The sequence below is a fragment of the Eulemur rufifrons genome, chromosome 8 (assembly GCF_041146395.1).
Source record: "Eulemur rufifrons isolate Redbay chromosome 8, OSU_ERuf_1, whole genome shotgun sequence".
In the NCBI taxonomy this organism is placed as follows: Eukaryota; Metazoa; Chordata; class Mammalia; order Primates; family Lemuridae; genus Eulemur; species Eulemur rufifrons.
Genome location: NC_090990.1, coordinates 85,177,848 through 85,195,136, shown reverse-complemented (window position 1 = coordinate 85,195,136; position 17,289 = coordinate 85,177,848). Strand labels below are relative to the sequence as shown.

Sequence of the window (17,289 nt, the reverse complement as noted above, 5' to 3'; positions counted from 1 at the left end):
CACCCTGTACCACCACAGAGACGACCTTACTATAGAATTCCTGAAACAACATGACATCATGAAACCACAGGTACCAAATATTAGACTTTGCAGTCTTCTAATTTTAAAAAATAGACAATGGACTTTCAAAATTGGGAAATAGGAGCTCTAATGTAAATTTATTGCATTCTTGCTTGTATGGGAAGCTAGCATAGCAAACTACTTTTATATATAAAATACCCTTAAAATGTAATTTATCTAATTTAACCATCAAAGCTAACAAAATTTTATATAGGCTTCCTTGTGAACTAGATCCAACAATGAATTTATTTGCAAACCTTTGACTATAAACTGGTACGTAAGGGTGAGGATACAAATGTGTACAGGTGTGGGATGCGACTGCTTGTGTGAACCCACATAAATACATGAACACGTACGTAAGCATGCACATATAGGATGAAAATAACAGGAATTAATAAAAATGATGATAGAAATTATAAATCTATTAATAACAATAAGACATTAAGATACTGATGTATGGGAGAATTCAGTGCATGATGAATTAATAAGTTTGAAATCTAAAACAAGAATGAAATAAATACTCCCAAAAGAAAAGGAACAAAGCACAATGAGGATTAGAAAGAAAAAGAAAATTTTTATCAATTTTCTTTTCAAGGAAATGTTGCAATCTTCTATATAAAGAAAATTAAGGCTGGGCGCAGTGGCTCACGCCTGTACTCCTAGCACTCTGGGAGGCTGAGGCGGGTGGATCATTTGAGCTCAGGAGTTTGAGACCAGCCTGAGCAAGAGCGTGACCCCGTCTCTACTAAAAATGGAAAGAATTCAGCTGGACAACTAAAAATATATATAGAAAAAAAATTAGCTGGGCATGGTGGCACATGCCTGTAGTTCCAGCTACTTAAGAGGCTGAGGCAGGAGGATTGCTTGAGCCCAGGAGTTTGAGGTTGCTATGAGCTAGGCTGACTCATAGCACTCTACCCTGGACAACAGAGTGAGACTCTATCTCCAAAAAAAAGAAACAAAACAAAACAAAAGAAAATTAAATGAAAAAGCAAGCAGGAACTAAAAAAAAAAAAATTACCAAATTTTCCTTCTTAAAATACAAGGGAAAATTTATTCCTACATTTTAAGAGAAAATTAAATTGGCAAGAAAAAAGATAGGCAAGTGGTTAAGATGATGGGAAGGCAACTAAGCCTCAGAGATTGCATGAAATTCTTTGATGAAAAGGAATAGAATACCTCACATATCAAAATGGGACAACAGAATCACAGGATGCCCTTATCTAAGAAGTACGGAATTACTGAAAATTGGAAGCTTAAATACTAAGACTACATCAGGTCCCAGCTAGCTCCATGAATTAAGATTTGAAAAAAATTTGAAGAGAATGAACTAGTAAGAAGTTCTATGAAGCAGTGAGAAGGTGGTTAGTTAGGTGAACAAGAGAGCTGACTTTACATGGACAGAATTGAAACACCTAAAATTGAAAGATCTCAAAGATTCAGGGGCAGAAAGTAGGAGCCTAAGAATACAGCAGGTTGTCTTGGGCTGACCCTAGGCTCATAGAGCCAGGCACAAGTATAACTGTTTGATGTAGGATAATGTTTTTTGACAACTCTGTGTAATTATGAGGGGATCTGCACATTGGTAAATAAATTTTAATGTATGTGACACATTTCAACAAAACATCTACTACATGAAATTTTTAGATTTATATAAAAATAGAGCACTCTTTTGGAGAATACCAGTGTTGGATCATGGACTAAGAGACAAGCTACATGCTGACTTAGTATTTGTTTCTTATGATAGTAGATATCACAGTTGCCCAAAGGATTATTCAAATGACAATTTCTTGCATGGGAAAACATTTGGTTTAGTCACAGTATATTAAGACCCAAACCTGTGGCCAGGCATAGTTGCTCACACCTGTAATCCCAGCACTTTGGGGGGCTGAGGTGGAGGATCACTTGAGGCCAGGAGTTCAAGACTAGCCTGGGCAACATAGCAAGATCTCATCTCCACAAAAAATTAAAAAAAAAAAGAAAAAAAAAAAAAAAAAAGACCCAAACCTGCAAAGAGTACTTCTCCACATCGAATAGGTTTCCGTGGTCTTGTCCTTGGTCCTTGCATTAATGGTCGTTCTTGAGGCAATAGGAGGTAGTTTTTAGCCTCATCTACTAAGTCTCTGTAGAAAAAAAAATGTGCCTTTATTCCAAATGTCTAAATAACATTGTTAGTCAGTTCCTGTACAAATTGTGAGATTAAAACAAACAAAAAAACATTGTTAGTCAAGTCCCAATATGGTTTAGGAATATATAGGTTGGCAACGGGGAACAAGCATAAATTAAACCAAATCATGAATGTTAGCCAATATTAAAATTGGCACACACATGAAAGCAATGATGCCAATCACACTGTGAGTTGTGAATTGCCTGGTACTTCCATCATGACTTCGTATCTCAGTGAAAATTTGGCCTAAAGCTCAACGTGCTTAGAGCTAATGATAACTTATGGAAAACTAAAAATTACAACCCCATTACCTTCCTGCAGAGTTATTAATTTCTAATGAGTTTTATTAGCTTCTGCAGGACACTGGTAAAGCAGTACATCAGCCAGGGCACTAGATATTTGCTAGATTAATTAAAGTAATAAAATTGGGTCAAAAATCGGATTGCTAAAGAGAAATACTTTACTGTCACCAATTTACTATCTGGTACCATATGAATGGTTTACTCTCAACAAGTCCAATGAGACAAAATATTTTTCTGTCTACTTAAGGTACTTTAAGATAGGAACCTAGTAATTACACTTGTTAAATACAATATCCTAATACCAACTATTTGTGTATACACTTATTTCACTTCTGTCCTTCAAGTGATTCAGTGCCTGATTAGTGCAAATTCAATCTGTTCTTCTGTTCTCCCCCCACTCTCAAAGTGTTTCCTAATCTAACCTCTATTTTCATTCTTCTTGTTATTTATGCTACAAAGAATAATTTATTCCTGCTAGACTAGTCCTAGGTATTACCCAATAATGCACTTTCCAATATAAGGCTTTGCTAAGACCCCTTCTGAATTTATCCTAAAAAGGAAAACAAAAAAACCAAGCTGATGATCAAGAGCTTTTTCTAGCTTCCCATACTTAAAGGTAAAGGCTTTGATCTCCTAATAGCTGTTAAGTCATTCAAAGGTTTCTAGAAAGAGTATTATAGAGCTATAATACTTAGCAAACCCACAAAATTAATAGTAATAACAACACTTATAGCTATGTGCTAGTTCTTTTTAAAGCGCTTAATATATATTAACTCATTTAATCCTCACAACAGCTTTATGGAATAAGCACTATTATCATCTCCACTTCATAGAGGGAGAAATTGTAGCACAAAGAGGTTAAAGTAACTTGCCTAAGGTCATACAACTAGTAAATGGTGAGGTTAGGATATCAGGAAAGGTCTTTAAAAAGTGACTTCATAAATACCCTTACTTTCTGCATCAGAATCAGTATGATATGATTTATAGTTAATGAGGGAAGGACATCTATGTATTGTTTCTTCAGATTTCAGCATGCCTAATTCATATGGTTTTCCTTTCTGCTATTGCAAATATTTAGGGGAATTAATTGCCATTTGTTTGTGTTTTAAATTTAAAAGACAAACATCTAAAACCCCCTCTAGCCTCTCCTGTTAAAGGAACTGGCTTCAGTGTATAGAAGAAATTCAAGTGAATTTATGTGTTCTACCTCTGTTCTAGAATAAGGGATAATTCCAAATTTCTTTAATCACCAAGGGAGGCCTAAAGTGTAGTTTAAGGAGTTTTGAGTACTGATTTGCTCTTTCACTGTTATAATTGGGGCATGCTGGGGAAAAATTGTTAAAAATGCCAGATAGTTTCAGATTTGAACCTATATCTTAAAATCTGTCAAATTGGGAAAGTAATTTATTAAATTTTATATATATATCAGAGACAGCCTAGTAAAATAGGGGTTTTTCTCCCCTTTGTAAAAGCAGTTAGAGTTTCTTTTGTCAAAAAACATCTGGAAACTTCCGCTAGCTCTAGTGGAAATCTTTCCATAGCTACTTTAGAAGGTGGTAGATCTTTAACTATCTATAATCTTAGAAAGCAAGGCTAGCCCTATTCCCCAATAAGACATATGTAATGGAATGAAAAAGTACTCAGTAACAAAGTTGACAGCATTAGTCAATTTATCTCAAGAAAAAAAATATTAGCAGGGAACTGACTCTTCAAATTCAAGCTTGCATTAAAATCTTAGAACTATACCTCTTTAATGCCACTTCTACATTAGTAAGCACCACATGTAAAAAACTAATGGAATGCAAAAATGAAAGTTCAGTCCTCTCTTCTTCCTTCTCCTCCACTTGGCCCTAGCCCAGCAGAAAAACCTCTTAAGTATTGCCTTAGTTTCAGCACTAGGAAATACAATATTTCAGAAGCAATACAAATAAGGAAATCAAGAGACAATGGGGACGATTAGTTGTTGATTTTTTCCCATCCAGGACCATGCATACCTGCATTCTTCATCACTTTTGATGAGGGGATCAGAGCCTACTGTGCCCACCAGGAACTTGGGACTAAGCAAAGGCAAACGAACGTGCTGCAGCACCTATGAGAAATAAACACCATTAAAGGCATGAGCTCCCATCTGCAAGATGTTTAAGAGAATACATGACCCATGCTCCCCTACTGTGCTTCCCATTGTTTTGGGATCTACTTGAATACCATAAATAAGAAAGAAGGAGGGAAAGCATAAACACTAAAACTAAATTAAATTTATTCTAACCATCAATTCAGTAATGCATAGTAATCAGAAAATTAAAAGCATACTAATGTCACTTTAGAATGCTACTTTAAGCTTTCAGCAATATAAGTGCTTCTATAACTGGTCTCAAATTAATTAACAATCCAGAAGAATATCCTGTTAAATTGCTAAAAACTATGGTCATAATGACAAGAATGGGTCTTACACATTTCACTCAGTGACCACATGTGCCCCAAATCATCTCTTTACTCATCAAGGTGTGGCAGAATTTCCAAGTTATAGGGAGGGGAAACGTGGTAGGATTTCCAAGCCACAGGGAAAGAAGTATCCTTGCTTTCTTTTGTTCATTTTATAGTTTTGAATTGTGCTACAGCTCAAATGTAGAATTGACCCCAAATAGAAGGGAAGCAAAGGAGCAAAAAGTCCATAATAAGAAGCAGTCAAAATGCTTCTAAACCCTTATTTCCTTGATTATTTGGAAAGATGAACTTTCTTACACTCTCTAAAAGAGAGTGGTAATTGTTTCATTTTTGCAAGACAAATGTGTATTATTTCATCTAGCACGAAGCAGTTTCTTAGAGTAGCATTTCTATCATTACCTGGGGTAACTGAGGACGTCTTTCTTGAATACTGTATTTGACCCAGGCCATCACTGCATTGAACACTTGTTCCTCACTGCGAACGTTTAGCTCATCACTAGATATTATATCAATGAGTTGATTGGCTGGAAGTAACATGAACTCTTCACTCTCCATTACCTGTTCAAAGTTAGGTAAGAAGAAAAGAAAAACACCTGTGATTACATTTATTGTCTCAATGTTTTTCTTCAGGGTTATGGAGCCAAGCTCTATTCCACAGTGGAACTGAAGTTTAAAATAGAAGAAGAGAAAAGTTTAAAAAGAGAACAAAGGAAAGCCCAGAGGACACAAAATTTAGCAAAAATAATCATTTGTGATTCCAGCAATTTAAGAAAAATTCTTAAAAATAAAGGACTGAAATAAAAATTTATATCCAAAATAAGCCAAATTAACTTCAAATTATAACTCTAGAAATATGAGAGGCATATAAAAAGTCAGGAAAAGCTTTCAGAGGAAGATTAGTTGTTGAAAGGGCAGTGTCTAGGGCAGAAACACCAAGGGGTCAGTTTAAAAAAAGAATGAAGGTGTCAGCAATTTTGTAAGCAAGAATGAATATAATGAGAAGATAATCAGACCAATGAAAACCTCTGAGGACCAAACCACTCTGATATATATGCCAATGAGAAACTACAAACACACCAATAATTTATCTTTACCGAAGGCTAGAGAACTATCTGTCAAAAGGGAGACGAAATGGCAATACGGATCTTACCTTGTGCAGGCCAGCCACAAATTCCAAGACCTTGTAAGCCTATACATCAGCATGTAGTGTAAAAAGGACAGGGTGCACTGTTACCCTTCACTGGGTTTGCTCTATTACTCAGGAGATCATGCTATGTGTGATATCTTTTAGCACAGGCAGGATATGGTTAAGAACTCATATTCCTAGTGTGCTATCTCCAATGTAGATCATGGGTTCTCTTGGGACAGAGTCATTCTCACATTCATCAAAAAAGAATATTTAACAGGATATGAGATAGGCCATAAAAGAATTTAAATATTTGATTAAGACTGTTTTCCTCAAGTATGTTAGGAAAAAATGCAAATCTCAAAAGAAAACAGTTAAAGGCCATAAGGCCGGTTTATACTTACAGTAGAAATACTAATGAGCACTTCAATTTTTACGGCATAAGTCTTCACATCATCTGAGAGACTTTCTGAGATTCAGGGAATTAAATAAGTGACCTTTAAATTTTAGCTGAGGTTGCTTAGTCAGGTAACGTGGTAATTAGAATGGGTTGCATTTTATTCTGTGTGGTAGGGTTGTCAGATTTAGCAAATAAAAATACAAGACATACTCAAAATTATTAGTTGTTTACTTGTAATTTAAATTTAATTGGGTGCCCTGTATTTTTACCTGTCAACCCTATGTTGGTTAACTATGAAGACTATAAAGTCCCGAGCCAAATTTGTGGACTACCTCAATCAAGTGTGATGGTCTTCACAGCATGCAAAATTGTACCTATGGCTGCATCTCTCCTGTTCCTCATTTTCCGTTCTCTCTGAATTCTTCATGTAAGGACAAGTACGGTAACAGTTATCTTTGTGAAGTGTCTTAACATTCTTTTTAAATCTTGTCAGAGTATAAATTTTTTCCCAACATGGTGATTATAAGCCAAATGTTATATAATTATCAATGATCACCAAGTTTAAAGTTTATGAATAAACCACAAAGACATGAACAACTCACTTAATGGAAACATGACATGGCAGGAAGACATGAAAATTTGTGTGAGAAAACATTTGTTTGGCACTATGAGCAAAGAGGAAAAATAATAAGTCTGGCTAAAATGCCACTTCTCCTTTTTTCAACACCAACAAAAAGATATTAATGACATACCATTGGGGCAAATCTAGCACTGAAGTCTATCCTCGAACCAAACAACCAGTTTAAGAAAATAATGCTTCAAAATATCTGCTCTTAAATAAGAGTTTAGAGGAGATCAGAACTTTAAGCCGCACACTATTATGGTAATCAGCTTACTTTTAGTTTCTTCAGATGACTGCAGATGCTATTTGAAGAATGAATAAAGCTGAAAACAAACAAGAACGAATAAGCAAAGTCATCTGGAGTTAACAGAAGTATATGGTAAACTTAGTGCTGTTGAATTTAAAGACAATTTTAAAATTTGTGTTTATGGGCACGAGTAAAACCATGTGAAGTAAATTAGGTCTAATGAAATAGTAGGAAGTTAAATACACATTTGATTAAGTTAAAAATAATCTAAATTAGTAGCAAGTGATCCTCCTGCCCCAGCCTCCTCAGTAGCTGGGACTATAGGTGCACACCATCACACCCAGCTAATTTTTCTTTTTTTTATAAAGAGTTGCTTAGGCTGGTCTCCAAATCCTGGCCTCAAGGGATCCTCCTGTCTTTGCCTCCCAAAGTGCTATGATTACAGGAGAGCCACTGAGTTGGCCTACATTTTACTAAAAGCAACTAGACAAAAGAAAACAATTAAAGACATTAACAATCAGAAAGGAAGAAATAAAACTACTGATATGGAGATGACATGGGATGTCAAAAAAACTCTAAAGAATCAATAGTAAAAGTAAATCAAAGAATAAAAAAATTCAGTGAGGTAGCTTTCATATACATTGATAATACATTAGAAAAAATAATGGAGGAAAAAACCTATTTTCACTAGCAACAAAAAATATACTTAGAAATAAACTTAAAAAGAAGAATATAAAACTTAGATGAATAAAACTATAAAACATTCCTGACAGATAAAAAAAGTAGAACTGAAGAAATGAAATCTTGTTCTTGGATGGGACAACTCAGTATCATAAAAATGACTGTTCTTCTTAAGTTAACTTAATGAATATACCAATAAGTTTTTTTTCTTGGGACTGGATAAGAAATTTACTACTACTGAAATTTATCTGGAAAAATAAACATGCAAGACAGGAAAACACTGGAAAAAAAAAAAGAGTTACACGGGAGGCGAGGGGTTACTAGCCCTACTGCATAATAAAATACATTACAAAGCCTTAGTAATTAAACTATAGAGAACAATGTTGTACTGGTACATAGCCCAGAACAGAAGGTCCAAAAGCAAGTACATATAGAAATTTGGTATATAATAAAGATGCTATCTCAAATCACTGAGGCAAAGAAAGACTTTTAAGTAAATGGTACTGGGACGAGATGGCCACTTGGAAAAAGACAAAATCCGTTCATTTCACACCATACACAAAGATGAACTCAAAGAGACTATACATATGGTAGGAAAAAATATGTGTAAATTTCTCTGTAATTTGGGTTTGGGGAGGCCTTTCAAACTCTACCTCAAAATCTAGATGCAATAAAAGATTGATATATTTGACAATGTTAAAAAAAGCCAAAAATTTTTGCATGGCCAAAAATACAATAAGCAAAGTTGAAAGATAAATACACGCTAAAATAAAATATTTGTAACATGTATCACAGATGAAAGGCTATCATTATTAATACATAGAGAACTTTAAAAATATGAAAATGGGCACAAGATATTAAAACACAATTCAAAAGAATTATAAAAATGGCCCATATACATATGAAAGATGTTCAACTTTGCTTATTTGAAGAGAAATGCAAATTAAAACTACATTGAAATTCTATTCTCATCTATTTAATTAGCAAAAAATCAAAAGGTTGACAGTACATTCTGTTGGTGAGGATGTGGGGAAACAGTCATCCTCATATATTACTGGTTGGAATGGTTCATTCCCTATGAAGGGGAATTTGGTGATACTTAACAAAATACATATGCAGTTCAACTTTGGCCCTGCAATCCAATTTCTAGGAATTTATCCTGAAGATAAAACCTCCAGTAATACTGAAATATTTATACACAAGGCTATTCATTGCAGCATTATTTGCAATGGCAGATTTTTTTTTTGAGACAGTTTTGCTCTGTTGCTCCAGCTAGAGTGCAGTGGCATCATCATAGCTCACTGCAACCTCAAGCTCCTGGGCTCCAGCAATCCTCCTGCCTCAGCCTCCCAAGTAGCTGAGACTACAGGCATGAACCACCATGTCTAGCTGATTTTTGCTATTTTTTGGTAGACATGGGATCTTGCATTTGCAGGCTGGTCTTGAATTCCTGAGCTCAAGCAATCCTCCTGCCTAGGCCTCCCAGAGTGCTAGGATCACAGGCATGAGCCACTGTGCTGGCCTGTAATGGCAAAATATTTAAAACTACCTAAATGCTCAAACATTGGAGACTAACTGAATAAACAGTGGTACACTCACACAAGGAGTACAATGCAGCTATGAAGAAAGAATAAGGAAGATCTCTATGAACTGACATGGAATGAATTCCAGAATATATTAAGTAAAAGGCAAAGTGTAGAAAAGAAGTAGAAAGAAGAAAACAGAAAGGAGAGAAAGATGGCGGAGTGGTGGTGACGGCCTGGATCTGCGCTCCCGGGGAGGAAGGCATCGATCCGGACCTGCCACAACGCTAGAGGACCGCTCCCACACAGGAACAGCGGTGTGAATCCACGGAGAATCAGCGTGGGACAAACAGAGCGAGTGAGGTCTGAGGTGAACGAAAATTAGGAACGCGGGACAGCCACTAGCCAGCGGAGCACGGGTCGGATACACCCGCCCCCAGCCGGGGTGGGTGCAGCCTCTTGGGAAAGCGGCTTGCCCTCCTCATTGACCTCCGCTCCCAATTGAATAGAGCCCTGACCCAGGCCAGCGCAGAATCACTGAGTGATACGTGGCGCAATGCAGACAAGAGGCTTTTTTGCGAAATTACCTTAGAACCTGGGGGACCTCAGCTGAGACAGCGCTTGGCGAGGAGGGACGGATCTGCACCAGGGCGAAAAAACACAAAAGACTCCCGGACAGCAAATAGCGTTGTACCCCGTGCTGCCTTTTTCGGCAGTTCTCCAGCCGGTCACCCCCGGTGCGTGTCCTTGCTGGCCAGCCCCTGGGCAGTGGCGGTCTCTGCCTGCCGGGGAGCCAGTCCCCTCCAGCCCCGGAGCTCTGCAGGCGCCATCTTGAAAGTGAAGGCGAAACCACTCGGGAGCCAAAAAGTGCCCAGCGGCTCTTTCTGCCCGTGCTGCCTTTTTCAGCGGTTCTCCAGCCGGTGACCCCTGGTGCGCGTCCTTGCTCGCCAGCCCCCGGGCAGTGGCGGTCTCTGCCTGCCGGAGAGCCGGTCCCCTCCAGCCCCGAAGCTCAGCAGGCGCCATCTTGAAAGCGAGGGCAAAACCGCTCGGGAGCCAAAAAGTGCCCAGCGGCTCTTTCTGCCCGTGCTTCCTTTTTTGGCGGTTCTCCAGCAGGTGACCCCTGGTGCGCGTCCTTGCTCGCCAGCCCCCGGGCAGTGGCGGTCTCTGCCTGCCGGGGAGCCGGATCCCTCCAGCACCAGAGCTCGGCAGGCGCCATCTTGAAAGCGAGGGCGAAACCGCTCGGGAGCCATAAAGTGCCGAGCAGCTCTCTCTGCCCGGAGCCCTCCGCTGGTCTCTGAACCAACGCCAGGAGTGCGGGATATGCCGGGGCCGCGCTCGGGGTGAAGGGGCAGAGCTGCGCTAAGGCATAAAAAAAAAAAAAAAACACGAACAAGAAGAATAGGCTCGCCAAACTGTATATTTTATTCTTGGTGAATTTTTTCTGGGTTTTGTTTGTTTGGTTTTTTTTTTTTTTTTTTTTCTTTTTCTTTTCTTTTCCGGCGGCTCACGAGCCAGACAGCATCGGCGGGCACCTTTGCCCTCCGGGCCTCTGGCTGCCGCGCCTTTTTGAGCGCGGAGGTTGGATCCCCACCACCCTCGGAGCTGTGTGGGCGCGCAGACGCCATCTTGAAATCCATTGCGAAACCGCCTGGGACCCAGCCGGGCGGGCGTGAAGGGGCGGAGCTGCGCTAAGGCGTAAAACAAACAAACAAACAAAAAATTGAGTCGCTGAACTATATACTTCAGATTTGTGTATCTTTCTGCTTTGCGGTGTGGTGAGGTGCTATGTAGTTTGTTTTTGTTCATTTTTGTTGGTGTTTTTGGTGTTTTTTGGTTTGGCTTTTTGCGTTTTTCTTTTTTTTTTTTTCTTTCTTTTTCTTCTTTTTTTTCTTTTCTCTTTCGTCTTCTCCTCTTTCTTTTCTTTCTTTCCTTTTCTCTTTTCTTTTTCTTTTTCTTTCTTCTCTCTTTTCGCCTTCTAACTGGGGATCCACGGTGAGCTTCGGAACGGGCCAGGTCCCTGGCTCTGGTACATACCGGATCCTGAGCAGTCACCCCCAGTGCCAGCGATCTGCGGGTGCGCAATCACCATTTTAGGGCCCACAGCCAAGTCACTGCGGAGCAATAGGGTACCAAGAGGCTCCCTGGACGGCCCTCTCCCCTGGTCCACGGACCTTATATAGGGTCCCTGCCCATGTGTAAACACTGAATACTTCTCCAGAAGCAAGAGTGTGGAACCTGACCCCTGGGGACATTGGACCAAGGCAGACTTTTGCCCGTGGGAGCTACAGCAACTGGGGCACTGAGCAAGCGAGGTCACCGTCCTCTCCCCATAGCTAGTATCTTGCCTGTAGATAGAGACAGAAACCTCCCCTATAGAGGAAGAACCAAAGGGAAACAAACAAATAAACAAACAAAGAGAATTTCAGTCTACTATTAGTGTGGACCCTGCCTGCCTTCTGAAAGACCACAACACAGTGTCCTAACTCACCAAAGCGGTCTTGGATCACTCCAATCCTCTAGGATTGGACCCATCGGAAGCAGTCCCCCAACGGAAACAGAAAAATCTCTAAACAATACACAACAGTCTCCCCCTCTTGCCAAAAGAAGCAACATACCTAGACTGCTTCACAGCCTAAGAATAGAGCACAAAGAGTGCTGTTAACCAGACTAAATCTATAAGTAAAGATCCAACGATAAATCTAGATGGGAAGGGCCCAGCGAAAAAACACGGAGAGCACAAAGAATCAAACGGAAAGCTCATCCCCAAAGAGAAATACCAGCTCCCAACCATTTGACACAAACGAGACTCAAAACACCAACATGTCACAGGAAGAATTCCAATTATGGATCATAAACAAGCTGAATAATATACAAGAATCAATGGATAAACAACACAAGGAAAACACAAAAAAAATACAGGATTTGGAGGAAAAATTCACTAAAGAAATTGAAATATTGAAGAAAAAACAAACTGAACTCCTAGAAGTGAAGAATTCACTCAGAGAGCTACAAAACACTGTGGAAAGTCTCAAGAGCAGGGTAGATCAAACAGAGGAAAGAATCTCAGAAATTGAAGATAACTCCTTCCAATTAAATAAGTCAGTCACAGAGATAGATCAAAAAAGTAAGAGACATGATCTGAGTCTTCAAGAAATGTGGGATTATGTGAAGAAACCTAACTTGAGAGTTATTGGCATTCCTGAGGGTGAAGAAGATAATAAGCAAGGGTTGGACAAGCTATTCGAAGACATAATGGAGGAAAATTTTCCAGGCCTTGCCAATACTCTAGACATACAGATTGAAGAAGCTCAAAGGACTCCTGGGAGATTCATAGCAAATAGGAAAACACCACGCCACGTAGTCATCACGCTGACCAAAATATCCACTAAAGAGTCCCTTCTCCGAGCTGTAAGGAGAAAGAAACAAGTAACTTACAAAGGAAAACCCATCAGAATTACGCCAGATTTCTCAGCTGAAATCTTACAAGCAAGAAGAGGTTGGGGCCCCATTTTCACGCTTCTGAAACAGAATAATGCCCAGCCTAGAATCTTATACCCAGCTAAGCTAAGTTTTCTATACGAAGGAGAAATCAAGACATTCTCAGATAAACAAAGGTTGAGGGAATTCACCAAGACAAGACCAGCCCTCCAAGAAGTACTCAAAAGAGAATTACACACGGATCAGCACAAGAAAGATCCACGAATGTAAAACTACTCAAGAGCTAAAGATCAAATTCCAGATACCACAATGGCCCAGGAGAGAAAACATCACAATGAAGTTCTACCCAACAAGCTGAACAAAAAACTGTCTCACTTATCAGTTTTCTCAACAAATGTGAATGGCTTGAACTCCCCGCTCAAGAGACATAGACTGGCCCAATGGATAAAAAAACACAATCCAAGTATCTGCTGTCTTCAAGAAACTCGCCTAACCTGCAAAGATGCATTTAGACTGAAAATAAAAGGATGGAAATCGATATTTCAAGCAAATGGTAACCAAAAGAAAGCTGGTGTGGCAATCTTAATTTCCAATAACTTAGCTTTCAAACCAACAAAAATAATAAAAGACAAAGATGGCTACTACATACTGATTAAAGGCACAATTCATCAAGAAGCCATGACTATACTAAATATATATGCACCCAACCTAGGTGCACCTAGATTCATAAAGCAAACCCTACTAGATCTGAACCAAATGATAGATAACAATACTGTAATAGCTGGAGACTTTAACACCCCACTGACAGTACAGGACAGATCCTCTAAACAGAAAATAAACAAAGACATAATGGACCTAAATAGAATGCTAGAACAAATGGGCATGGCTGACATCTATAGGACATTCTACCCAAAGTCCACAGAACATACATTCTTCTCATCAGCTCACGGGACATTCTCTAAGACTGACCATGTCCTAGGACATAAATCATGTCTTCAAAAATTCAAAAAAATAGAAATTATACCATGCATCTTCTCAGATCACAGCGGAATAAAAGTAACAATGATCACAAACAGAAACCCTCACTCTTACTCAAAGTCATGGAAGCTAAATAACTTTCTCCTGAATAATTATTCTATAAAAGAAGAAATCAAGATGGAAATCAAAAATTTCTTTGAATTAAATGACAATGGAGATACAACTTATCAAAATCTATGGGATGCAGCGAAAGCAGTCCTGAGAGGAAAATTCATATCCATAAATGCCTATATCAAAAAGACAGAAAACATGCAAATAGACAACCTAACGAATAGACTCAAAGAGCTGGAGAAAGAAGAACAGAACGATCCCAAACCCAGCAGAAGGCGAGAAATTACTAAGATCAAATCAGAATTAAATGAAAAGGACAACAAAGAAACTATAAGAGAAATTAATAAAACAAAAAGTTGGTTCTTTGAAAAGATAAACAAAATAGACACACCCCTGGCTAGACTAACCAACAGCACAAAACTAAAATCTCTAATAACTTCCACTAGGAACATGAAAGGAGAAATCACAACCGACGCTACAGAGATACAAGATATCATCTATGAATTCTACAAAAATCTTTATGCACACAAACTGGAGAACGTGGAGGAAATGGACAAATTTTTAGAAACACATAGTCTTCCCAGGCTCAACCAGGAAGAAATAGAGTACCTGAACAGGCCAATATCAAGAACTGAAATCGAAACAGCAATAAAAAACCTTCCCAAAAAGAAAAGCCCTGGTCCAGATGGGTTCACACCTGAATTTTACCATACATACAAAGAAGAACTGGTGCCCATCCTACATAAACTATTCTCCAATATTGAGAAGGATGGAATTCTCCCCAACACGTTCTACCAAGCCAATATAACATTGATACCAAAACCTGGAAAGGACGCAACAAAAATAGAGAACTACAGACCAATTTCCCTCATGAATATAGATGCAAAAATTTTCAATAAAATACTAGCAAATCGAATCCAAGTACTTATCAAAAAAGTAATCCACCACGACCAAGTGGGCTTCATCCCAGAGATGCAGGGGTGGTTCAACATATGTAAATCTATAAATGTAATTCACCACATAAATAGAAGCAAAAACAAAAACCATATGATACTCTCATTAGATGCAGAAAAAGCATTTGACAAAATTCAACACCCTTTTATGATAAAAACGCTTAACAAAATAGGCATTGATGGAACCTACCTAAAAATGATACAAGCCATATATGACAAACCCACAGCCAACATCATTCTGAATGGGGAAAAACTGAAAGCACTCCCACTTAGAACTGGAACCAGACAGGGCTGCCCACTGTCCCCATTACTTTTCAACATAGTATTGGAAGTCCTTGCGAGAGCTATCAGGCAAGACAGCACAATCAAGGGAGTCCAAATAGGGAAGGAAGAGATCAAACTCTCACTTTTTGCTGATGATATGATGTTATATCTGGAAAACCCCCAGGATTCAACCATGAGACTCCTGGAATTGATTAACGAATATAGCAAAGTCTCAGGCTACAAAATTAATATACACAAATCAGAGGCATTTATATATGCCAATAACAGTCAATCGGAAAACCAAATTAAAGACTCAATACCCTTCAAAATAGCAACAAAGAAAATAAAATATCTAGGTATATATCTAACTAAAGAGGTAAAGGACCTCTATAAGGAAAACTATGAAACACTGAGAAAAGAAATAGCAGAACTTGCAAATAGATGGAAAAATATACCATGCTCGTGGATCGGAAGAATCAACATTGTTAAAATGTCTATACTACCCAAAGTGATCTACAGATTCAATGCAATCCCTATTAAATTACCAACATCATTCTTTAGAGACGTAGAGAAAATAATTATACACTTTGTATGGAATCAAAGAAGACCCCGTATAGCAAAAGCAATTTTAAGCAACAAAAACAAAATGGGAGGTATTAATTTGCCAGACCTCAAACTATACTACAAGGCCGTGGTTCTTAAAACATCCTGGTATTGGCCCAAGTTCAGGGACACAGACCAGTGGAACACAACAGAAAATCCAAATATAGAACCATCTTCATATAGTCACCTAATTTTTGACAAAGCAGGAAAGAATATACTCTGGGGACAAGAATCCCTATTCAATAAATGGTGCTGGGAGAATTGGTTAGCCACTTGTAGAAGACTGAAACAGGACCCACAGCTTTCACCTCTCACAAAAATCAAATCACGGTGGATAACAGACTTAAACCTTAGGCGTGATACAATCAGAATTCTAGAAGAAAATGTAGGAAAGACTCTTACAGACATTGGCCTAGGCAAAGAATTTATGAAGAAGACCCCCAAGGCAATCACAGCAGCAACAAAAATTAATGAATGGGACATGATTAAATTAAAAAGCTTCTGCACAGCCAAAGAAACAGTCACGAGAATAAACAGACCACCTACAGAATGGGAAAAAATTTTTGCATACTACACATCAGATAAAGGACTGATAACAAGAATCTATTTAGAACTCAGGAAAATCAGCAAGAAAAAATCAAGCAACCCTATCAAAAAGTGGGCAAATGACATGAATAGAAATTTCTCGAAAGAAGATATAAGAATGGCTAACAAACATATGAAAAATGCTCAACATCCCTAATCATCAGAGAAATGCAAATCAAAACCACAATGAGATATCACTTAACCCCAGTGAGAATGGCCTTTATCAAAAAAACCCAAAACAACACATGTTGGCGTGGGTGTGGAGAGACAGGAACACTCATACACTGCTGGTGGGACTGCAAACTAGTGCAACCCCTGTGGAAAGCATTATGGAGGTATCTTAAACAGATTCAAGTAGACCTGCCATTTGATCCAGCAATCCCATTACTGGGCATATACCCAAAGGAAAAAACGTCATTCTTTAACAAAGACACATGTACCCGAATGTTTATAGCAGCACAATTCACAATAGCAAAGATGTGGAAACAACCCAAATGCCCATCAATACATGATTGGATTAGTAAGCTGTGGTATATGTATACCATGGAATATTACTCAGCTATAAGGAATGATGAAGATACGACATCTCTATGGTTCTCCTGGAGAGAGTTGGAACCCATTATATTAAGTGAAGTATCCCAAGAATGGAAAAACAAGCATCACATGTACTCACCAGAAAATTGGTTTCCCTGATCATCACCTAAATACAAATCTGGGAACGACACCAATTGGATATCAGACTGAGGTGGGGGGTGGGGGAGGGGATGGGGGTATGCCTACACAA

The 17,289-nt window shown here is 38.6% G+C and overlaps 1 protein-coding gene across 1 annotated transcript in view; it reads right to left on the bottom strand.

Annotated features, from left to right (window-relative positions):
- Positions 1 to 17,289, bottom strand: part of KLHL20 (kelch like family member 20) — a 59,606-nt gene that overhangs the window by 23,130 nt on the left and 19,187 nt on the right. Inside the window, exons 4-6 of the mRNA XM_069478365.1 lie at positions 5,374 to 5,532; positions 4,524 to 4,618; positions 2,068 to 2,183 (exon numbers count right to left, since the gene is read on the bottom strand). Coding sequence (XP_069334466.1) covers positions 2,068 to 2,183; positions 4,524 to 4,618; positions 5,374 to 5,532 — 370 coding nt within the window. The remainder of the gene's footprint in view (positions 1 to 2,067; positions 2,184 to 4,523; positions 4,619 to 5,373; positions 5,533 to 17,289) is intronic.